Genomic DNA, 22680 nt, shown 5'->3' with positions numbered 1-22680 from the left:
GGGATGTTCGGGGGGGGCTGGAGGACGGGGGGCTGGAGGCAGGTCTCGGGGGGGCTAGGGATGTTCAGGGAGGGCTGGAGGACGGGGGGCTGGAGGCAGGTCCGGGGGGGCTGGGGATGTTCAGGGAGGGCAGGTCTCGGGGGGGCTGGAGGCAGGTCTGGGGGGGCTGGGGATGTTCGGGGGGGCTGGAGGACGGGGGGCTGGAGGCAGGTCTGGGGGGGCTGGGGATGTTCGGGGGGGCTGGAGGACGAGGGGCTGGAGGCAGGTCCGCGGGGGCTGGGGATGTTCAGGGAGGGCTGGAGGACGGGGGGCTGGAGGCAGGTCTCGGGGGGGCTGGAGGACGGGGGGCTGGAGGCAGGTCCGCGGGGGCTGGGGATGTTCAGGGAGGGCTGGAGGACGGGGGGCTTGGAGGCAGGTCTGGGGGGCTGGGGATGTTCAGGGAGGGCAGGTCTCGGGGGGGCTGGAGGCAGGTCCGGGGGGGCTGGGGATGTTCGGGGAGGGCTGGAGGACAGGGGGCTGGAGGCAGGTCTGGGGGGGCTGGGGATGTTCGGGGGGGCTGGAGGACAGGGGGCTGGAGGCAGGTCCGGGGGGGCTGGGGATGTTCAGGGAGGGCTGGAGGACGGGGGGCTGGAGGCAGGTCTGGGGGGGCTGGGGATGTTCGGGGGGGCTGGAGGACAGGGGGCTGGAGGCAGGTCCGGGGGGGCTGGGGATGTTCAGGGAGGGCTGGAGGACGGGGGCTGGAGGCAGGTCTGGGGGGCTGGGGATGTTCAGGGAGGGCTGGAGGACGGGGGGCTGGAGGCAGGTCCAGGAGGGCTGGGGATGTTCAGGGAGGGCAGGTCTCGGGGGGGCTGGAGGCGGGTCCGGGGGGGCTGGAGGACGGGGGGCTGGAGGCAGGTCCGGGGGGGCTGGGGATGTTCAGGGAGGGCTGGAGGACGGGGGGCTGGAGGCAGGTCCGGGGGGGCTGGGGATGTTCGGGGAGGGCTGGAGGACAGGGGGCTGGAGGCAGGTCTGGGGGGGCTGGGGATGTTCAGGGAGGGCTGGAGGACGGGGGGCTGGAGGCAGGTCCGGGGGGGCTGGGGATGTTCAGGGAGGGCTGGAGGATGGGGGGCTGGAGGCAGGTCTGGGGGGGCTGGGGATTGTTCGGGGGGGCTGGAGGACAGGGGGCTGGAGGCAGGTCCGGGGGGGCTGGGGATGTTCAGGGAGGGCTGGAGGACGGGGGCCTGGAGGCAGGTCTGGGGGGGCTGGGGATGTTCGGGGGCGGCTGGAGGCAGGTCTCGGGGCGGCTGGAGGCAGGTCTCGGGGGGGCTGGAGGACGGGGGGCTGGAAGGGAATCGGGGGGGGCTGCAGACACCCGGAGCAGGGGAGAGCTGTGGGTTGCTGCGAGGGATGGTGGCACAGGTGCCCAGTAGGCTGGATTCGGGGGGGCTGGAGGACGGGGAGCTGGAGGCAGGTCCGGGGGGGCTGGGGATGTTCAGGGAGGGCTGGAGGACAGGGGGCTGGAGGCAGGTCCGGGGGGGCTGGGGATGTTTGGGGAGGGCTGGAGGATGGGGGGCTGGAGGCAGGTCTGGGGGGGCTGGGGATGTTCTGGGAGGGCTGGAGGACGGGGGGCTGGAGGCAGGTCTGGGGGGCTGGGGATGTTCGGGGGGGCTGGAGGACGGGGGGCTGGAGGCAGGTCCGCGGGGGCTGGGGATGTTCAGGGAGGGCTGGAGGACAGGGGGCTGGAGGCAGGTCTCGGGGGGCTGGAGGCAGGTCCGGGGGGGCTGGGGATGTTCAGGGAGGGCTGGAGGACGGGGGGCTGGAGGCAGGTCTGGGGGGGCTGGGGATGTTCAGGGAGGGCTGGAGGACGGGGGGGGCTGGAGGCAGGTCCGGGAGGGCTGGGGATGTTCAGGGAGGGCAGGTCTCGGGGGGGCTGGAGGCAGGTCTGGGGGGGCTGGAGGACGGGGGGGCTGGAGGCAGATCTCGGGGGGCTGGGGAATTTCGCGGGGGCTGGAGGACGGGGGGCTGGACTGGAATCGGGGGGGGCTGCAGACACCCGGAGCAGGGGAGAGCTGTGGGTTGCTGCGAGGGATGGTGGCTCAGGTGCCCAGTAGCCTGGATTCGGGGGGGGGCTGGGGATGTTCAGGGAGGGCTGAGGATGGGGGGCTGGAGGCGGGTCCGGGGGGGCTGGGGATGTTCCGGGGGGGCTGGAGGACGGGGGGCTGGAGGCAGGTCTGAGGGGGCTGGAGGCAGGTCTCGGGGGGGGCTGGAGGACGGGGGGCTGGAAAGGAATTGGGGGGGGGGGGGGCTGCAGACACCCGGAGCAGGGGAGAGCTGTGGGTTGCTGCGAGGGATGGTGGCTCAGGTGCCCAGCAGGCTGGATTCGGGGGAACGTGGGGTGCAGGCGGCTCAGGACTCCCCCCTCTCTCCCCCCCAGAGCCATGGCAGAGCCGGCGCCCCCCGCGGCGGAGCTGGCCCTGCGGCGCCGCCTGCCCCCCCCGCCTGCCCCGGCGCCCGGGCGACGTCTACGTCAACATGCAGACGGATTTCAAGGCCCAGCTGAGCCGGTGCCAGAAGCTGCTGGGTCCCGGGGGCAGCTGCGCCGAGATCTGCATCCACGGGCTGGGCCTGGCCATCAACCGGGCCATCAACATCGCCCTGCAGCTCCAGGCGGGCGGCGCCGGCGCCCTGCGCCTGGCCGCCAACACCTCCACCGTCCCGCTGGCCGACGGGCTGGAGCCCCAGGGCGACGCGGACGGGCGCCCGCCCCTCGCCCAGGCCCGCAACAACTCTGCCATCCACATCCGGGTGTGCCGGGTCGCGCCCCCGCCCTGAGCGCGGGCCCCCGGTGCGGTGCTGGCACGGAGAGAGTCCCCGGAGCCTGGCCCTGGCGCTCGACCCCCAGCACGGACCCTGCCCCGGGAAACCCCTGTCCCCACACGGAGAGACTCCCCGGAGCCTGGCCCCGGACACCCCTGCTCCGGTGCCCAGGGACGGAGCCCCGGCACAGAGCTGGCCCCCCGACGTGGAGCTGGGGCATGGAGCCTGCTCCCGGAAACGTGTGCCCTGGCATGGAGTCTGGCCCTGGAAACCCCTGTCCCAGCACGGAGCCAGTGCACAGAGCCTGGTCTCCAGCACGGAGCCTGGCCCCGGACACCCCTGTCCTGGCATAGAGAGAGTCCCCGGAGCCTGGCCCCTGGCACGGACCCCGGCACTGGAACCCCCGTCTCGGCTCGGAGAGTGTCCCCGGCCCCTGGCACGGACCCTGGCGCTGGAACCCCCTGTCCCGGCACGGAGAGTGTCCCCGGCCCCTGGCACGGACCCTGGCGCTGGAACCCCCTGTCCCGGCACGGAGAGTGTCCCCGGCCCCTGGCACGGACCCTGGCGCTGGAACCCCCTGTCCCGGCACGGAGAGTGTCCCCGGCCCCTGGCACGGACCCTGGCCCTGGAAACCCCTGTCCCGGCACGGAGAGTGTCCCCGGCCCCTGGCACGGACCCTGGCCCTGGAAACCCCTGTCCCGGCACGGAGAGTGTCCCCGGCCCCTGGCGCTGGAACCCCCTGTCCCGGCACGGAGAGTGTCCCCGGCCCCTGGCACGGACCCTGGCGCTGGAACCCCCTGTCCCGGCACGGAGAGTGTCCCCGGCCCCTGGCACGGGCCCTGGCGCTGGAACCCCCTGTCCCGGCACGGAGAGTGTCCCCGGCCCCTGGCACGGGCCCTGGCGCTGGAACACCCTGTCCCGGCACGGAGAGTGTCCCCGGCCCCTGGCACGGACCCCGGCACTGGAACCCCCTGTCCCGGCACGGAGAGTGTCCCCAGCCCCTGGCACGGGCCCTGGCGCTGGAACCCCCTGTCCCGGCACGGAGAGTGTCCCCGGACCCTGGCACGGGCCCTGGCGCTGGAACCCCCTGTCCCAGCATGGAGAGTGTCCACGGCCCCTGGCGCTGGAACCCCCTGTCCCGGCACGGAGAGTGTCCCCGGCCCCTGGCACGGGCCCTGGCGCTGGAACCCCCTGTCCCGGCACGGAGAGTGTCCCCGGACCCTGGCACGGGCCCTGGCGCTGGAACCCCCTGTCCCGGCACGGAGAGTGTCCCCGGCCCCTGGCACGGACCCTGGCCCTGGAACCCCCTGTCCCGGCACGGAGAGTGTCCCCGGCCCCTGGCACGGACCCTGGCGCTGGAACCCCCTGTCCCGGCACGGAGAGTGTCCCCGGCCCCTGGCACGGACCCTGGCGCTGGAACCCCCTGTCCCGGCACGGAGAGTGTCCCCGGCCCCTGGCGCTGGAACCCCCCTGTCCCGGCACGGAGAGTGTCCCCGGCCCCTGGCACGGACCCTGGCGCTGGAACCCCCTGTCCCGGCACGGAGAGTGTCCCCGGCCCCTGGCACGGACCCTGGCGCTGGAACCCCCTGTCCCGGCACGGAGAGTGTCCCTGGAGCCCGGCCCCCAGCACAGACCCTGTCCCTGGAAGCCCCTGTCCCAGCTCGGAGCCAGTCCCCGGAGCCTGGCCCCGGAGCTCGACCTCCAGCACAGGGCCTGCTCCCGGAAACATGTACCCCGGCACGGAGCCGGCTCCCGGACACCCCTGCTCCAGCGCCCTGGGACAGAGCCCTGGCCCGTAGATGCCCCCGGAGCCAGCCCCTAGATCCCCTCCACTGGCACAGAGCTGCCACCAAGCACACCCGTCTGGCTATGTTTGGGGGGGGCACACTTGACCTTCACCCCCTTTCTGGACCACCCCCCACCCATCCGCTCCTCTCCTGCCCCCACCCAACCAAGACTGGATGCCGGAGCTTGACGGGACGCAGCTAGGGGGGTGGGATTTGGGGTGCTGGGGGGTGCTGGGGAAAGCCCCCTCTCCTGCCAGGACCTGGCTCATGGCCTGCACCTCTTGGATTGAACAATAAAAGCGACCAGTGGCTGGGTCAGCGCTGGGCTTCCCCGTGGCCCCTGTGTGACATCACTTGGGGGGCACTGCCTAACTCAGGTGGGGAATGGGGCGGGGCTGTCCCCTCTAGGGGGCGCTGGCTCCCACCCGGCCCCAGGGCAGGGACTGGCTGGCTCAGGGGGGCAGGGAATGGGGCAGGGGCCTGTCCCCTCTGGGAATTCGCGGGGGGGCCAGGCCAGCCCCTTCCTAACCATGTGAAGCCAGCGGCTAAATCCACATCCCCCACCGCGGGGCATAAACCAGGGTCTCCTGAGACCAGCTCACTCTAACCAGCTGCCCCACCCCAGAGGTGGGTGCACCTCAGGGCCGGGCAAGGGTCCCGGGGTGACTGGCCGCCCTGCCCCAGAGGTCTCAGCAGCAATGGGGAAGGGGCCCTACATAAACCCCCAAGACAGGGGCAATGAGCTAGAAATTCCCAGAGTAACAATCCAGATATAGTGACAGACCTGAGCCTAGAACCCAGGCTCGCGGCCCCCCCTGCTCTGACCCACCAGCCCCCACTCCCCTCCCAGTGCCGGGGAGAGAACCCAGGAGTCCTGGCTCCCAGCCCCGCCTGCTCTAACCCACCAGCCCCCACTCCCCTCCCAGAGCTGGGGAGAGAACCCAGGAGTCCTGGCTCCCAGCCCCGCCTGCTCTAACCCACCATCCCCCACTCCCCTCCCAGTGCCGGGGAGAGAACCCAGGAGTCCTGGCTCCCAGCCCCGCCTGCTCTGACCCACCAGCCCCCACTCCCCTCCCAGAGCCGGGGAGAGAACCCAGGAGTCCTGGCTCCCAGCCCCCCCTGCTCTAACCCACCAGCCCCCACTCCCCTCCCAGAGCCGGGGAGAGAACCCAGGAGTCCTGGCTCCCAGCCCTCCTGCTCTAACCACCAGCGCCCACTCCCCTCCCAGAGCCGGGGAGAGAACCCAGGAGTCCTGGCTCCCAGCCCCCCCTGCTCTAACCCACCAGCCCCCACTCCCCTCCCAGAGCCGGGGAGAGAACCCAGGAGTCCTGGCTCCCAGCCCCCGCGCTCTAACCACCAGCCCCCACTCCCCTCCCAGAGCCGGGGAGAGAACCCAGGAGTCCTGGCTCCCAGCCCCCACTGCTCTAACCCACCAGCCCCCACTCCCCTCCCAGAGCCAGGGAGAGAACCCAGGAGTCCTGGCTCCCAGCCCCCACTGCTCTAACCCACCAGCCCCCACTCCCCTCCCAGAGCCGGGGAGAGAACCCAGGAGTCCTGGCTCCCAGCCCCCCCCTGCTCTGACCCATCAGTCCCCACTCCCCTCCCAGAGCCGGGGAGAGAACCCAGGAGTCCTGGCTCCCAGCCCCCCCTGCTCTGACCCATCAGTCCCCACTCCCCTCCCAGAGCCGGGGAGAGAACCCAGGAGTCCTGGCTCCCAGCCCCCACTGCTCTGACCCACCAGCCCCCACTCCCCTCCCAGAGCCGGGGAGAGAACCCAGGAGTCCTGGCTCCCAGCCCCCCCTGCTCTGACCCACCAGCCCCCACTCCCCTCTCAGAGCCGGGGAGAGAACCCAGGAGTCCTGGCTCCCAGCCCCCCCTGCTCTAACCCACCAGCCCCCACTCCCCTCCCAGAGCCGGGGAGAGAACCCAGGAGTCCTGGCTCCCAGCCCCCCCTGCTCTAACCCACCAGCCCCCACTCCCCTCTCAGAGCCGGGGAGAGAACCCAGGAGTCCTGGCTCCCAGCCCCACTCCCCTCCCGGAGCTGGGGGAAGAACCCAGGTGTCCTGGCTCCCGCCCTGCCCCCGTGGGCGCTGGCTGCGTGTGCCAGTCACACCTGGCGCTGGCTCCGCAGGCCGGACGGAGGCCCTGCTCCCCGGCGGGCCGAGTTTGGCAGCCCACGCCGGGGGGCGCAGCCCCTGGCAGAGCGGGGATCAGGAGCCCTGGGGGGCTGGGCCGGGCTGGGGTGGCCCGGGCAGGGCCGGCACTCGCCCTCGCTGCCCTTTGCCCTGCTGCCCCCCGGTTGATGAGTGACCGGCTCTGGCGCCGGGGCCCGGCTCTGTTTGCCGAAGGCTCCTGGGTCGATGGCCCTGGCAGCCCCCGCGGCCTCGCTCCCTGCAGCCCGGCACGTATTCCCCACTGTTATCCTTGGCCCGGGCCCAGCGCGGGCCAGCAGCCGGCAGCCGCCGGGGGGGGGGTCCTGCCACTGCCTCCCCCGCCCCACACATGAGACGAGCTGGGGGGCACTCAGCCCAGCCAGGACTCCTGGGTTCTCTCCCTGGCTCCAGGAGGGGAGTGGGGGCTGGTGGGTTAGAACTGGGGGGGTACTGGGGACCAGGACTCCTGGGTTATCTCCCCAGCTCTGGGAGGGGAGTGGGGGCTGGTGGGTTAGAGCAGGGTGGGGGCTGGGGGCCAGGACTCCTGGGTTCTCTCCCCGGCTCTGGGAGGGGAGTGGGGGCTGGTGGGTTAGAGCAGTGGGGGCTGGGAGCCAGGACTCCTGGGTTCTTCTCCTGGCTCTGGGAGGGGAGTGGGGGCTGGTGGTTAGAGTAGGGGGGCTGGGAGCCAGGACTCCTGGGTTCTCCCCCAGCTGGGGGAACCGTGTTTAGGGGGTACAACACCATCCAAGCTGCAGTGGTGGGTCCCCGCCTCCCCAAACGCTCAGAGCGAGCCCCACGCGGGGCTCTGCGGAAGTGGATGGGGGTGTTTCTAGGGGTCGCGCTCCCCATCTGGGCCGTTCCGACCTGGTCGGTTTTATTCCACCTCTTGAAATATCTCGTTGGGAATGTCCCATCTTGTCCTAAGCTGTTACGCTCTGTGCCCACTACTCTCTGCCCCGCCCCAGAGGTGGGCGCATCTCAGCACCAGACCAGGGGTCCCCGGGTAACCGGCCGCCCCGCCCCAGAGGTGGGTGCATCTCAGCGCCAGGCGAGGGGTCCCTGGGTAACCGGCCGCCCCGCCCCAGAGGTAGCCGCATCTCAGCGCCAGGCGAGGGCTCACGCGCCCAGCCGGTGTGACAGACGCCTGGAGCCGCTGGACAGCGTCAGACTCTCACAGACAATCAGGTCCCCATTGTTAGCGGCTTCCTCTCGCCTGGGGATGATGGAAAATGAAGCGCTTGGTCCCTGCGGCTTCTCCAGGCTGCCCGACGCCTCTGCAGCCCGAACCCCAGGGCGGGGACGGACGCAAATCGGCCCCTGCGGGGACCCCCAGCCCCGGCGTACGTGTAGCCTTCCAGGTCATCTGAACCAGGGCCTGAGACTGAACCCAGGAGTCCTGGCTCCCAGCCCCCCCTGCTCTAACCACCAGCCCCCACTCCCCTCCCAGAGCCAGGGAGAGAACCAAGGAGTCCTGGCTCCCAGCCCCCCCTGCTCTAACCACCAGCCCCCACTCCCCTCCCAGAGCCGGGGAGAGAACCCAGGAGTCCTGGCTCCCAGCCCCCCCTGCTCAGACCCACCAGCCCCCACTCCCCTCCCAGAGACAGGGAGAGAACCCAGGAGTCCTGGCTCCCAGCCCCCCTGCTCTAACCCACCAGCCCCCACTCCCCTCCCAGAGCCGGGGAGAGAACCCAGGAGTCCTGGCTCCCAGCCCCCTGCTCTAACCCACCAGCCCCCACTCCCCTCCCAGAGCCGGGGAGAGAACCCAGGAGTCAGATGATTTTAGGATCGATATTTCTTCCCCCGCCCTGCCGGTGCCCCTCACTCCCGACCCGCAGCCCCTGCAAGCCCAGCCCTGCCGGTGCCCCTCACTCCCGACCCGCAGCCCCCCTCGCCCGGCCCGGGCAGAAGTGCTCAGAAGCCAGACAGGTGTTTGTTCCAGAGGCTTCTCAGCAGCTCGTCGGGGTTGTGTTTTCACATGGCCCAAGGGCTGGGAACAAAGTGCCCACGCCAGGGGAGATGGCGGGGAGCCCGCTGGGCGCGTGCCGAGCTTGGCCCCTGCCACACCCTGCATGGCACTGAGCCCCACCCTGCCCCCTCCCCGACAGCGGAGAGAACCCAGGAGTCCTGGCTCCCAGCCCCCCTGCTCTGACCCACCAGCCCCCACTCCCCTCCCAGAGACAGGGAGAGAACCCAGGAGTCCTGGCTCCCAGCCCCCCCTGCTCTGACCCACCAGCCCCCACTCCCCTCCCAGAGACAGGGAGAGAACCCAGGAGTCCTGGCTCCCAGCCCCCCTGCTCTAACCCACCAGCCCCCACTCCACTCCCAGAGCCAGGGAGAGAACCCAGGAGTCCTGGCTCCCAGCCCCCCTGCTCTGACCACCAGCCCCCACTCCCCTCCCAGAGCCGGGGAGAGAACCCAGGAGTCCGGGCTCCCAGCCCCCCTGCTCTGACCCACCAGCCCCCACTCCCCTCCCAGAGCCGGGGAGAGAACCCAGGAGTCCGGGCTCCCAGCCCCCCTGCTCTGACCCACCAGCCCCCACTCCCCTCCCAGAGCCGGGGAGAGAACCCAGGAGTCCTGGCTCCCAGCCCCCCTGCTCTGACCCACCAGCCCCCACTCCCCTCCCAGAGCCGGGGAGAGAACCCAGGAGTCCTGGCTCCCAGCCCCACCTGCTCTAACCCGCCAGCCCCCACTCCCCTCCCAGAGCCGGGGAGAGAACCCAGGAGTCCGGGCTTCCAGCCCCACCCTACCCACCAGCCCCCACTCCCTGCCCAGAGGGCTGGGAGCCCGGACTCCTGGGTTCTCTCCCCGGCTCTGGGAGGGGAGTGGGGGCTGGTGGGTTACAGAAGTGGGGGCTGGGAGCCCGAACTCCTGGGTTCTCTCTCAGATCATGGAGGGGAGGGGAGATGGAGCGGGTGGGTTAGAGCAGGTGGAGGCTGGCAGCCAGGACTCCTGGGTTCTCCCCCCCCCAAACCACACCCCAGCTCCTGCCACCCAGGGCAGGGGGTACTGACAGCTGTCACTCCAAGCCCAGGGGCAGGGGATGGGTCAGGCCTTTGGCTTCCCCGCGCCGCCCCACCCCCCTCCATGCACCAGGCGACCTCGGGCCCGTAACCTGTCACTGCCTCGTGGCGCCGGGCCAGGAGCCGACGTGCGGCCGCCTGCATGGCCCTTTCCTCGAAGACACGGCCTCCGGCGGGGGCCTGAGGAAACCCCCCGGCTTCCTGCCCTCCCCCCCGCCGAGCCCCGTCTCTAAAGCGCCCGGCTCGGGCCGCGGCCCCCCGGCACATTCCTGCAGCCGGCCAGGCTCCCGCGACCTCGGGACGGGGAGTTCGGATGAAACATTAACTCCCAGCTTCGCTGCCCGCCCTGCGGAGACACAGAGCGGCGGGGAGCCGGCCGGGGGCCAGGGCGCGCTTGGCCTGGGGCCGGAGCCGCGCAGGCGATGCCCCCTCCCGAGTAGCCCGGACGCCCGCGGCCTCGCCGACTGCACGCCGGGATGGGAGCCCGGGGCCCCCACTAGGCCGTGAGGCGATGCAGACTGGATATGGGGAGATCTGGTGAGTAACCATGACCCGGACGCCTGGGTCCTGTCCCACAGCGAAGGCGACGGGGATGGGGGGGGTCTCATTCACTGGAGGGTCACTAAAGATGCACCCCCTCAAAAAAAATGAGAAAATGGAGAAAGGCCCCACATCCCAGCTCCCTGAGCCAGCTGGGACCCCCATTCTGAGGCTGGATACGAGGTGGTGCCCCCTAGACGGGACCGGCCCCCTGCCCCATTCCCCTCCGGCTCACCTCACTCACTGTGCAGCAGGCTCCAGGGTGCAAGGACTAACATGTATGGGGTCGGGGACTGGGATACAGAGCCGGGGAGAGAACCCAGGCATCCTGGCTCACAGCCCCCCCCTGCTCTGACCCATCAGCCCCCACTCCCCTCCCAGATCTGGGAAGAACCCAGGAGTCCTGATTCCCAGCACCCCCCTTGCTGTAATCCCCCAGCCCCCACTCCCCTCCCAGAGCCAGGGAGAGAACCCAGGAGTCCTGGCTCCCAGCCCCCCCTGCTCTAACCCACCAGCCCCCACTCCCCTCCCAGCACCCAGAAAATAACCCAGGAGTCCTGATTCACCCGACATACCCCCATGTGTAGATCTGTGCAATGCAATGGACCGGGGGTTGGGGGCGGGGGGGCTGTGGGGCAGGGTTGGAGTGGAGTGGATGGAGATGGATGCATGGAAAGAGGTGGGGATCACGTGGAGCACGATAGGAGAAGGCCAGGGGTCCATGCCCCTGACCCACAGGCAGGGCCCCACTCCGGGTAGCCACCTAGGGGGGTCCAGCCACAGAATCGGGGTGCCCGGTGGCTGACGCCGGTTGACGAGCAGAAGCTCTTTGAAAAGGGGCGATCGCAGGAGCATTTCAGATGCGTCTCCGGACGTCACCCCGACCCTTTCTGGCAGCGCCGGCTGGTAAACCGAGCCGGAGGGATTAGCCGGAGGAGCTCGGCGATGCCGCCGGAGAGGCCGTTTCGGGAAGAAGCAGGGCTCTGAAGCGGGAGAGATCTGGCCCGCCTACCCCGGAGATCTTTAAAAAACCCCACCAAACAGGAGGCGATTTGGGCTGAAGATGAGAGACCGGGAAGGGGTCTCCCCAGGAGCTCCCCAACGAGGGCCAGCTCCGAGCGCTGGATCCGAGTGCCTCCTCTGAGCTACGGGACACGCCGGGGCCATATTCCTCTGGCTGGCGCTTGGCTGAAACCTGGTGACCAAAGACAGGGAGTGCCTGGAGGGCACGCGGGATACCCGGCTCCGCGGTCCAGGAACCGTGACCGATGAGGGGAGGTTGGAAGAATCGGCCATGTGAAGTCTAGAGGAGACACAGCTGGGGCGGGAGATGGGTTTGGGGCTCGACTCTCCTGCACCAGGGTAGGACGGGAAGGCACCGATGGTTGGGGGACAACCCTCCTCCGTGAGGGACTGACAAAACCCTGGCAGAAATTGAGGGGAGAGCCCTCCCACCCATGCATTGCCTCTGCATGGAGACCTGCGTGATACAGGACGTCAGAGCCAATGGTCACCGCGGTTCCTTCCCCAACCAGCCGGTCACCTGGACAATGCCGGGGAAGGTCGAACCAGCCACCCATCACCGCCACCTCTGACTCTGCTGCCAAATCAGCTGGCGTCCAAATCAGAGTTAAACATCATCCCCCTGGGGAGGTGGACACTTGGGAGGGCAAAATACACGACAGAAGACGGAGGAGGCCGCTCTCGACAGCGTGGTGAAGGAAGCTGATCCCGATTCTGGAATCGTGGACCCATAAATTTCGCTCCTGGTGATGCCCCATCCTGCAGATCCTCCATTCCTCCCATCAACTATTACTGGTTTCCGGGAACTGTCCCCCAATGTCCCCGGCTTCAGCTCTGGCCAATATTCATCTTGTCTTTGAGAGCCAAACCCAAGCACCAAGAGGAAGCGGCAGGACACGGGTTAGATCTCCACCCTTACGCAGGAATCGGTTGGGTTGGGAGAAAGGGGGAAGACGTCAACAGAAATACCAAGGGACGAGACAAACGAGGCCAACAAGAGACAAGCATCCCATGCACGCCATAAAGAGATGGAGGATCTAGAAGCGGGAGGTCGGTTTTTTGTCAGCAAAGAGGAACATTAAAGGTTTTGTCACCGGAGCCTACAGGAGAAACCTCATCAACCCGCCGGAGATCCATTTCGAGGTCCATTTGAGCTTGAATCTAGAGCGAAGGACGTGTTTGCTAGGGTTGTCCATGTCTATCCTACTGCTGAGCGCCGTCGATGCTCATAACCCCGCAGGAAAAGATCGGCTCCTGCACCAAAAACATCCTCAAAAAAAACCCCACTGCTCATGGGAGCAGAAAACGCAGGGTGGAGGCGACCGAGAACGTGTTCGGAGACAGAAGAGACAAATGGCACCTCCTCTTGGGAAGATACGACAAGTGCCAGGCTTGCAAGACAAGGAGACAGGCCCGTAGTGAAAGGAGATTGGCTCCGGGTACGTTTCATAGTTGTGGAGAATTTTCAATTTACGCTCGTTTCCCGGGCGTTTTTTGTCTGAATTCGCTCTCCTGCGGTCGCGGTACCGCCACCGATCGGCTCCTTGGAAATTTCCGAGCCCGCGGTTCAGTGGGGCCCGATGGCAGGTCCCCTCCCGCGTCACAGGGGCAGGAGCTGGAAAGGGGGGGCTCTGAGTGTCCCCCATGAGTGCGGGGAAGAGGCAAAGCCTCCAGCCCGTGGCGAGGTGGTAGAATTAGCGGGCGGCTGATGGCGAGTCAGATGGACGGGGAGAGTCCCGTACGGAGTTACCGGTGGAGGAGTGTGTGGTGGATGGATGGATGGATGGATGGATGGATGGAGGAGTGTGGGGTGGACGGATGGATGGATGGATGGCTAGAGAAGTGGGCAGGATGAGGGAAGGATAGAGGGAGTGTGGAAGGATGGAGGAGGTGGGTGGTGGAGGGTGGGGGGATGGATGATGGATGGATGGATGGTGGAGGGTGGGGGGATGGATGATGGATGCATGGAGGGGTCCCTCTGGCTCACAACACTCCCCCCGCCAGGGCTCTGTGCTTTGCTGTTGTTACTGCTGGGACTCGCTGCATTAACTCGCTCCTCCCCGCTGCACCCCATCTGTGACACCCGAGTCATGGAGAAATTCATCAAGGAGGCCAGGGACACTGAGAACGCTGTGGTACGTCCCTAAACGCGTCAGCCCCAAGCGCCGGGCAAGGGGTCCCTGGGTAACCGGCCGCCCCACCCCAGAGGTGGCTGCATCTCAGCGCCGGGCGAGGGGTCACTGGGTAACTGGCCGCCCCGCCCCAGAGGTGGCTGCATCTCAGCGCCGGGCAAGGGGTCACTGGGTAACCGGCCGCCCCGCCCCAGAGGTGGGCGCATCTCAGCGCCGGGCGAGGGGTCCCTGGGTAACCAGCCGCCCCACCCCAGAGGTGGCTGCATCTCAGCGCCGGGCGAGGGGTCCCTGGGTAACCAGCCGCCCCACCCCAGAGGTGGCTGCATCTCAGCGCCGGGCGAGGGGTCCCTGGGTAACCGGCCACCCTGCCCCAGAGGTGGCTGCATCTCAGCACCGGGTGAGGGGTCCCTGGGTAACCAGCCACCCCGCCCCAGAGGTGGCTGCATCTCAGCACCGGGTGAGGGGTCCCTGGGTAACCGGCCGTCCCGCCCCAGAGGTGGCTGCATCTCAGCGCCGGGCGAGGGGTCTCGGGAGAACCAGCTCCATGGTGTCAGGCGACTTGGTCTCTTTACAGGAAGGTTGTACAAATTCTTGCAACTTATCAGAAGTTCTCACGGTGCCCGACACAAAGGTTAATTTTAACGAGTGGAAGAAAATGGATGTGAGTCTGAACAGGGCCTGGGGGAGTGGTGGGAGGGGAAGAGCTGGGGGTCTGATCTGGGGTGAGGGGATGCTGGAGGGGCCGGGGGTCTGACCTGGGGGGAGCTGAGGTGGAGAGACAGAGGGTCTGATCAGGGGAGCTGGACGGTCCAGGGGTCTGACCTGGGGGGGCTGGGGTAGCCCAGGGGTCTGATTTGGGGGTGGGATAGGGGAGCCTGGGGGTCTGATCTGGGGGTGCTGGGCAGGGGGAGCCCGGGGGTCTGATCTGGGGGTGCTAGGCTGGGGGAGCCCAGGGGTCTGACCTAGGGGTCGGATGGGGGAGCCTGGGGGTCTGATCTGGGGGTGCTGGGCTGGGGGAGCCCAGGGGTCTGATCTGGGGGGACAGGGAGTCTGACCTGGGGGGGCTGGGCTGGGGGAGCCTGGGGGTCTGACTTGCGGGGGCTAGGGGAACCCCGGGGGTCTGATCTGGGGGTGCTGGGCAGGGGGAGCCCGGGGGTCTGATCTGAGGGTGCTGGGCTGGGGGAGCCTGGGGGTCTGACCCTGCCCTCCCTCCCCAGAGGCAGACGCAGGCGGCGGAGGTGTGGGGGGGGCAGGCCCTCCTCTCGGCCGCAGTGCTCCGGGCCCGGGCCCTGGTCCCCGACCCCTCCCTGAACCAGCAGCTCGGGCGCACGTACAGCAACCTGCGCAGCATCACCCAGATCCTGCGCAGCCACGATGCCCAGGTGAGGGGCACCAGGGGAAGGGCGGGAACGGGGCTGGGAGCACAGAATGATGGATGGAGGCTGTGGGTGGTGGAGAGATGGACAGATCGATGGATGGATTCGTGGGGTGGGACAGTCAGATGGACGGATAGGCAGACGGATGTGTGGGGCAGGATGGGTGGATGGATGGATGGATGGATAGCTGTGTATGGGGATGGATGGATGCACGGACGGATGTGTGGGGTCTGATGGATGGATGGATGTGTATGGGGATGGATGGACGGACGGACAGATGGATGGATGGACAGACTGAAGGATGGATGGAGGGATGGATGGATAAATGAATGGAAGGACAAATGGATGGAGGGATGAGTGGGTAGGAGGATGGGTGGATGGATGGACAGATGGATGGATGGATAAGTGCGTAGGAGGGTGGATGGATGGATGAGTGGGTAGGAGGATGGCTGGATGGAAGGATGGATGGAAGGATGAGTGGGTAGGAGGATGGCTGGATGGAAGGATGGATTGAAGGATGAGTGGGTAGGAGGATGGCTGGATGGAAGGATGGATGGAAGGATGAGTGGGTAGGAGGATGGATGGATGGATGGATGAGTGGGTAGGAGGATGGCTGGATGGAAGGATGGATTGAAGGATGAGTGGGTAGGAGGATGGATGGATGGACAGATGGAGGGACGCATGGATGGGTGGATGGATGGACAGATGGATGGATGGATAAGTGGGTAGGAGGATGGATGGATGGATAAGGGGGTAGGAGGATGGATGGAAGGATGGATGGAAGGACAGATGGATGGATGGATGAGTGGGTAGGAGGATGGATGGAGGGATGGATGGATAAGTGGGTAGGAGGATGGATGGATGGCAGGATGGATGGAGGGATGAGTGGGTAGGAGGATGGATGGATGGATGGAAGGATGAGTGGGTAGGAGGATGGATGGATGGCAGGATGGATGGAGGGATGAGTGGGTCGGAGGATGGATGGATGGCAGGATGGATGGAGGGATGAGTGGGTAGGAGGATGGATGGATGGATGGAAGGATGGATGGAAGGATGAGTGGGTAGGAGGATGGATGGATGGAAGGATGAGTGGGTAGGAGGATGGATGGATGGCAGGATGGATGGAGGGATGAGTGGGTAGGAGGATGGATGGATGGCAGGATGGATGGAGGGATGAGTGGGTAGGAGGATGGATGGATGGATGGATGGATGGAAGGATGAGTGGGTAGGAGGATGGGTGGATGGATGGACGGATGGATAGAAGGATGTGTGGGTAGGAGGATGGATGGATGGCAGGATGGATGGAGGGATGACTGGGTCGGAGGATGGATGGATGTATGGCAGGATGGATGGAGGGATGAGTGGGTAGGAGGATGGATGGATGAGTGGGTAGGAGGATGGCAGGATGGATGGAGGGATGAGTGGGTAGGAGGATGGATGGATGGAGGGATGTGTGGGTAGGAGGATGGATGGATGGCAGGATGGATGGAGGGATAAGTGGGTAGGAGGATGGGTGGATGGAAGGATGAGTGGGTAGGAGGATGGATGGATGAGTGGGTAGGAGGATGGCAGGATGGATGGAGGGATGAGTGGGTAGGAGGATGGATGGATGGAGGGATGAGTGGGTAGGAGGATGGATGGATGGCAGGATGGATGGAGGGATGAGTGGGTAGGAGGATGGATGGATGGCAGGATGAGTGGGTAGGAGGACGGATGGATGGAGGGATGAGTGGGTAGGAGGACGGATGGATGGCAGGATGGATGGAGGGATGAGTGGGTAGGAGGATGGATGGATGGCAGGATGGATGGAGGGATGAGTGGGTAGGAAGATGGATGGATGGAAGGATGAGTGGGTAGGAGGACGGATGGATGGAGGGATGAGTGGGTAGGAGGACGGATGGATGGCAGGATGGATGGAGGGATGAGTGGGTAGGAGGATGGATGGATGGAAGGATGAGTGGGTAGGAGGATGGATGGATGACAGGATGGATGGAAGGATGAGTGGGTAGGAGGACGGATGGATGGAGGGATGAGTGGGTAGGAGGACGGATGGATGGCAGGATGGATGGAGGGATGAGTGGGTAGGAGGATGGATGGATGGCAGGATGGATGGAGGGATGAGTGGGTAGGAAGATGGATGGATGGAAGGATGAGTGGGTAGGAGGACGGATGGATGGAGGGATGAGTGGGTAGGAGGATGGATGGATGGCAGGATGGATGGAGGGATGAGTGGGTAGGAGGACAGATGGATGGAAGGATGAGTGGGTAGGAGGATGGATGGATGGCAGGATGGATGGAGGGATGAGTGGGTAGGAGGATGGATGGATGGATGGATGGATGGAAGGATGAGTGGGTAGGAGGATGGATGGATGGCAGGATGGATGGAGGGATGAGTGGGTAGGAGGATGGATGGATGAGTGGGTAGGAGGATGGATGGATGGAAGGATGAGTGGGTAGGAGGATGGATGGATGGATGGATGGATGGATGGATGGATGGAGGGATGAGTGGGTAGGAGGATGGATGGATGGAGGGATGAGTGGGTAGGAGGATAGATGGATGGAAGGATGAGTGGGTAGGAGGATGGATGGATGGATGGATGGATGGAGGGATGAGTGGGTAGGAGGATGGATGGATGGATGGCAGGATGGATGGAGGGATGAGTGGGTAGGAGGATGGATGGATGGCAGGATGGATGGAGGGATGAGTGGGTAGGAGGATGGGTGGATGGAAGGATGGATGGAGGGATGAGTGGGTAGGAGGATGGATGGATGGCAGGATGGATGGAGGGATGAGTGGGTAGGAGGACGGATGGATGGAGGGATGAGTGGGTAGGAGGATGGGTGGATGGATGGACAGATGGGTGGATGGACGGACAGACGAATTTGTGGAGCAGGATGAAGCAGTGCCGGGGGAGGCAAGGCCAGAAGGGTAAATGTCCCCCGTAAAAGTGCCCTCCTCTAACCACAGCCCCCCTTCTCCCCCAGGTGGAGCCGGCCCTGCCCCCTGCCCCGCCCCCCACCCTCAGCGTCCGGACACTGGCCAAACTCCTCAGCGTCCACTCCAATTTCCTGCGGGGGCGGGTCAAGCTGTTCCTGACGGACGCCTGCAGGCCTGACACCAGGTGAGGGGCTCCCACCCAGCCCCGATCACCACAGCACTCCGCCCCCTCCCCCCTCGGAGCCTTCTTGCTGGCAGATGATTGACAGCCGCCAATCATCCACCCACTGGACAGCAGACATGGAGCCTTGGGAAAACCTCGCTTGGTGATTGACAGCTGTCAATCATCCTGGAGTATTGGCAGGAACTCAGCTTCTCTTGGCAGGGGTGTTAAACATTGATGGGTGACTGACAGCTGTCAATGACCCCAAGCCACACTGCCTAGACTGTTGCCAGCACATCACAGGAGAAATACAAAGATGATTGACAGCTGCCAATCATCCTGTGTTTGGTATTTGGAATTCCGCATGAATAAAGTGGTGGAGGAGGAGAACATTGCTACAGGGCAGCTGATGAAAGATTGACAGCTGTCAATCAACCCAGACTGCAGGGAGACAGACGAGCCGTCCTGGAAGAGGAGAGAGATCCAGCGAACTGATGCCTGTCACCCGGCCCCGAGCCTGGCATAGACCTCGCTGTCACCTCATGATTGACAGCTGTCCATCAGCCCTCTTACAGTGCAACGCAACGACCGGACCCCTCAATAACCAGCGGGAAGCTAGATCAGTCGAACTGACAGCTGTCAGTCTCTGAAGATTTGCATCCGGGGGTGGGGTAGGCAGGTGAGGGGTCCCTGGGTAACCGGCCGCCCCGCCCCAGAGGTGGGCGCATCTCAGCACTGGGCGAGGGGTCCCTGGATAACCGGCCGCCCCGCCCCAGAGGTGGCTGCATCTCAGCACCGGGCGAGGGGTCCCTGCGTAACCGCCCCCCCCCCAGAGGTGGGCGCATCACAGCACCGGGCGAGGGGTCCCTGGGTAACCGGCCCCCCACCCCAGAGGTGGGTGCATCTCAGCTCTGGGTGAGGGGTCCCTGGGTAACCGCCCCCCCCCAGAGGTGGGCGCATCTCAGCGCCGGGCGAGGGGTCCCTAGGTAACCGCCCCCCCCAGAGGTGGGCGCACCTCAGCGCCGGGCGAGGGATCCCTAGGTAACCGCCCCCCCCAGAGGTGGGCGCATCTCAGCACCGGGCGAGGGGTCCCTGGGTAACCAGCCCCCCCCAGAGGTGGCTGCATCTCAGCACCGGGCGAGGGGTCCCTGGGTAACCAGCCCCCCCCAGAGGTGGCTGCATCTCAGCGCCGGGCGAGGGGTCCCTGGGTAACCGCCCCCCCCAGAGGTGGGCGCATCTCAGCGCCGGGCGAGGGATCCCTGTGTAACCGGCCCCCCGCCCCAGAGGTGGGCGCACCCCGGCGCCGCTGGAGAAGGCGGGCACTGCTGGCCCGCTGACGGCTGGCGATCCCCCTGGACACAGATCTCGGCTGCACAGTCTGCAAGGGCGACACGGCCAGAGACTCGGAGGCGGCCGACGCGCCGGGGGTCCGGGCCACAGAGTTTATATTTGATATTAAGTTAAGATGGAAACAATTTGTGTTTCTCTCGTCTCTGCTAAGGGAGGGAGAGGATGGGGCAGCGGCCTGTCCCCTCTAGGGGGCGCCAGCTCCCACCCGGCCCCAGGGCGGGAACTGCCTGGGAGCCCGGACTCCTGGGTTCTCTCCCCGGCTCTGGGAGGGGAGTGGAGGCTGGCAGGTTAGAGCAGGGGGAGCTGGGAGCCAGGACTCCTGGGTTCTCTCCCCGGCTCTGGGAGGGGAGTGGGGGTTGGTGGGTCAGAGCACGGGGGCTGGGAGCCAGGACTCCTGGGTTCTCTCCCCAGCTCTGGGAGGGGAGTGGGGGCTGGGGGTTAGAGCAGTGGGGGGGGGGGCTGGGAGCCAGGACTCCTGGGTTCTCTCCCCGGCTCTGGGAGGGGAGTGGGGGCTGGTGGGTTAGAGCAGGGGGGCTGGGAGCCAGGACTCCCGGGTTCTCTCCCCGGCTCTGGGAGGGGAGTGGGGCTCGTGGGTTAGAGCAGGGGGGGCTGGGAGCCAGGACTCCTGGGTTCTCTCCCCGGCTCTGGGAGGGGAGTGGGGGCTGGTGGGTTTGAGCAGGGGGGGCTGGGAGCCAGGACTCCTGGGTTCTCTCCCCGGCTCTGGGAGGGGAGTGGGGGCTGGTGGGTTTGAGCAGGGGGGGCTGGGAGCCAGGACTCCTGGGTTCTCTCCCCGGCTCTGGGAGGGGAGTGGGGGCTGGTGGTTAGAGAAGGGGGGCTTGGAGCCAGGACTCCTGGGTTCTCTCCCCGGCTCTGGGAGGGGAGTGTGGGCTGGTGGGTTAGAGCAGGGGGGCTGGGAGCCAGGACTCCTGGGTTCTCTCCCCGGCTCTGGGAGGGGAGTGGGGGCTGGTGGTTAGAGCAGGGGGGGCTGGGAGCCAGGACTCCTGGGTTCTCTCCCCGGCTCTGGGAGGGGAGTGGGGGCTGGTGGTTACAGCAGGGGGGGCTGGGAGCCAGGACTCCTGGGTTCTCTCCCCGGCTCTGGGGAGGGAGTGGGGGCTGGTGGGTCAGAGCAGGGGGGGCTGGGAGCCAGGACTCCTGGGTTCTCTCCCCGGCTCTGGGAAGGGAGTGGGGGTTGGTGGGTTTGAGCAGGGGGGGCTGTGTTTGGCACAGGGACGGTTTCAGTTTCAATTCCCCCCCCCCCACTTACACACAGGATTAAAGCTAAGAACTTGGGGGTCGCGGTAGCATTGGGGTGGCTAAAAACTGCCGAGACCCGGGACCATGGACGACGCAGGGGACCCCTGGACATTCGCAAGCAGGGGAGGGAAATCCGACAGGAGCAGCTCCCCCCATGGAAAGTGTTATGGGGGGGAGACCTCGCGGGGGGGCGGCACCCCCCTCCCCCCATCCCCAGGCAAGGGAGGGGTAATTCGGGGCAAGGAGTGAAAACTGGGGCTGTCTCTGAAACACAGGCCCGCCCTGCCCCGCTCCCTGCCCCACAGCGCCCTCCAAGCACCGTGCCTGCCAGGGGAGAGCGCCCCCTGCTGAGCCCCCCATCCCTCCCTGCCCCACAGCGCCCCCTAGGGCCAGCCCCACCTGCCAGGGGAGAGCGCCCCCTGCTAAGCCCCCCTCCCTGCCCCACAGCACCCCCCTAGCACCCTGCCTCCCAGGGGAGAGCGCCCCCTGCTGGCCACCCCGCTTCCTGCCCCACAGCGCCCCCTAGCGCCCCACGGGGGCATCAGGCCCGGATCCAGGCCCTGTTTGTTTTTCACAAGGCAGAGCCCTGATAAGACCCCAGACTTGGTGGCACCTGGGGGGTGGGGGGGGGCAGGGTCTGCCAGGAAACCTTCTCCCTTGTCACAGGCCCCGCCCCCTTAACCCTTCCCTGCCTGAGCAGTGACAATCAGAGAGGGCAAAGTACAAGTCCTGGGGGCGGGGTGTTTTTAAAAACTGCCCCCCCACACACATACGCACCCCAGAGGTGGCTGCATCTCAGCGCCGGGCGAGGGGTCCCCGGGTAACCGGCCGCCCCGCCCCAGAGGTGGCTGCATCTCAGCGCCAGGCGAGGGGTCCCTGGGTAACCGGCCGCCCAGCCCCAGAGGTGGCTGCATCTCAGCGCCGGGTGAGGGGTCCCTGGGTAACCAGCCACCCCGCCCCAGACGTGGCTGCATCTCAGCGTCGGGCGAGGGGTCCCTGGGTAACCAGCCACCCCGCCCCAGAGGTGGGCGCATCTCAGCGTCGGGCGAGGGGTCCCTGGGTAACCGGCCGCCCCGCCCCAGAGGTGGCTGCATCTCAGCACCAGGCGAGGGGTCCCTGGGTAACCGGCCGCCCCACCCCAGACGTGGCTGCATCTCAGCGTCGGGTGAGGGGTCCCTGGGTAACCGGCTGCCCAGCCCCAGAGGTGGCTGCATCTCAGCGCCGGGCGAGGGGTCCCTGGGTAACCGGCTGCCCAGCCCCAGAGGTGGCTGCATCTCAGCGCCGGGCGAGGGGTCCCTGGGTAACCGGCTGCCCAGCCCCAGAGGTGGCTGCATCTCAGCGCCAGGTGAGGGGTCCTCGGGTAACCAGCCACCCCGCCCCAGAGGTGGCTGCATCTCAGAGCCGGGCGAGGGGTCCCTGGGTTACCAGCCGCCCAGCCCCAGAGGAGGCTGCATCTCAGCGCCAGGTGAGGGGTCCCTGGGTAACCAGCCGCCCCACCCCAGAGGTGGCTGCATCTCAGCGCCAGGCGAGGGGTCCCTGGGTAACCAGCCGCCCTGCCCCAGAGGTGGCTGCATCTCAGCGCCGGGCGAGGGGTTCCTGGGTAACCGGCCGCCCCACCCCAGAGGTGGCTGCATCTCCGCACCGGGCGATGGGTCCCCGGGTAACCGGCCGCCCCACCCCAGAGGTGGCTGCATCTCAGCGCCGGGCGAGGGGTTCCTGGGTAACCGGCCGCCCCACCCCAGAGGTGGCTGCATCTCAGCCATGCGATTAGCATGTGAATTACCCGGCCATTTTATTCCGTGCTCCGATGCCCCCTACAGGCCATGGACAGGAATATAGAGAGCGACAGTCGGAAACGTCCTTCGTCCTTCTCCTTTTCCCACAGCACAGAGCCCCAAAAGTGCCCCCCAGGCAGCCAGTCCCTGCCCGGAGCCCCCTAGAGGGGCCAGGCCCCTGCCCCACTCCCCGCCCCCCGAGCCAGCCAGTCCCTGCCCTGGGGCCGGGTGGGAGCCGGCGCCCCCTAGAGGGGACAGGCCCCTGCCCCGCTCCCCGCCCCCCGAGCCAGCCAGTCCCCACCCTGGGGCCGGGTGGGAGCCGGCGCCCCCTAGAGGGGACAGGCCCCTGCCCCGCTCCCCGCCCCCCTGAGCC

At 67.0% G+C, this 22680-nt stretch overlaps 2 protein-coding genes and 2 long non-coding RNA genes across 5 annotated transcripts; 3 read left to right on the top strand and 1 right to left on the bottom strand.

The window, feature by feature from the left end:
* The first annotated feature begins 2417 nt into the window (after positions 1 to 2417).
* Positions 2418 to 2817, top strand: LOC127042063 (ribonuclease P protein subunit p20-like). The gene is given in 2 exon segments (XM_050935726.1): positions 2418 to 2468; positions 2470 to 2817. Coding segments are annotated over 2 exon segments (393 nt in total). The 3' UTR covers positions 2812 to 2817.
* Positions 2818 to 5397: 2580 nt separating this feature from the next.
* LOC127042067 (uncharacterized) lies at positions 5398 to 6495 on the bottom strand. Of its 2 annotated transcripts, none has more exons than XR_007771822.1 (3): positions 6256 to 6495; positions 6027 to 6155; positions 5398 to 5497 (listed from the first exon to the last, which is right to left on the bottom strand). It is a non-coding gene; the product is annotated as an uncharacterized LOC127042067 (long non-coding RNA). The 2 variants fall into 2 exon arrangements; XR_007771823.1 differs by having other exon boundaries at positions 5399 to 5497; positions 6027 to 6065; positions 6242 to 6495.
* Positions 6496 to 7698: 1203 nt separating this feature from the next.
* Positions 7699 to 22148, top strand: LOC127042068 (uncharacterized). The gene is made up of 5 exons (XR_007771824.1): positions 7699 to 7823; positions 18647 to 18706; positions 21317 to 21616; positions 21737 to 21916; positions 22037 to 22148. It is a non-coding gene; the product is annotated as an uncharacterized LOC127042068 (long non-coding RNA).
* On the top strand, positions 10281 to 18460 carry LOC127042062 (erythropoietin-like). The gene is made up of 5 exons (XM_050935725.1): positions 10281 to 10293; positions 13324 to 13454; positions 14026 to 14112; positions 14669 to 14833; positions 17813 to 18460. Exons 1-5 carry the CDS (start codon positions 10281 to 10283, stop codon positions 17951 to 17953), a joined length of 537 nt encoding a protein of 178 aa, XP_050791682.1. The 3' UTR covers positions 17954 to 18460.
* Positions 22149 to 22680: the final 532 nt, after the last annotated feature.

The sequence above is a fragment of the Gopherus flavomarginatus genome, unplaced genomic scaffold (assembly GCF_025201925.1).
Source record: "Gopherus flavomarginatus isolate rGopFla2 unplaced genomic scaffold, rGopFla2.mat.asm mat_scaffold_210_arrow_ctg1, whole genome shotgun sequence".
Classification (NCBI taxonomy): domain Eukaryota; kingdom Metazoa; phylum Chordata; order Testudines; family Testudinidae; genus Gopherus; species Gopherus flavomarginatus.
This window is presented reverse-complemented; position numbering and strand designations above follow the sequence as displayed.

Coding starts and splice junctions, on each gene's coding strand:
- LOC127042062 (XM_050935725.1), top strand. Junction 14,113..14,668: donor ACGAGTGGAAGAAAATGGAT/GTGAGTCTGAAC, acceptor CTCCCTCCCCAG/AGGCAGACGCAGGCGGCGGA. Junction 14,834..17,812: donor TGCGCAGCCACGATGCCCAG/GTGAGGGGCACC, acceptor CTTCTCCCCCAG/GTGGAGCCGGCCCTGCCCCC.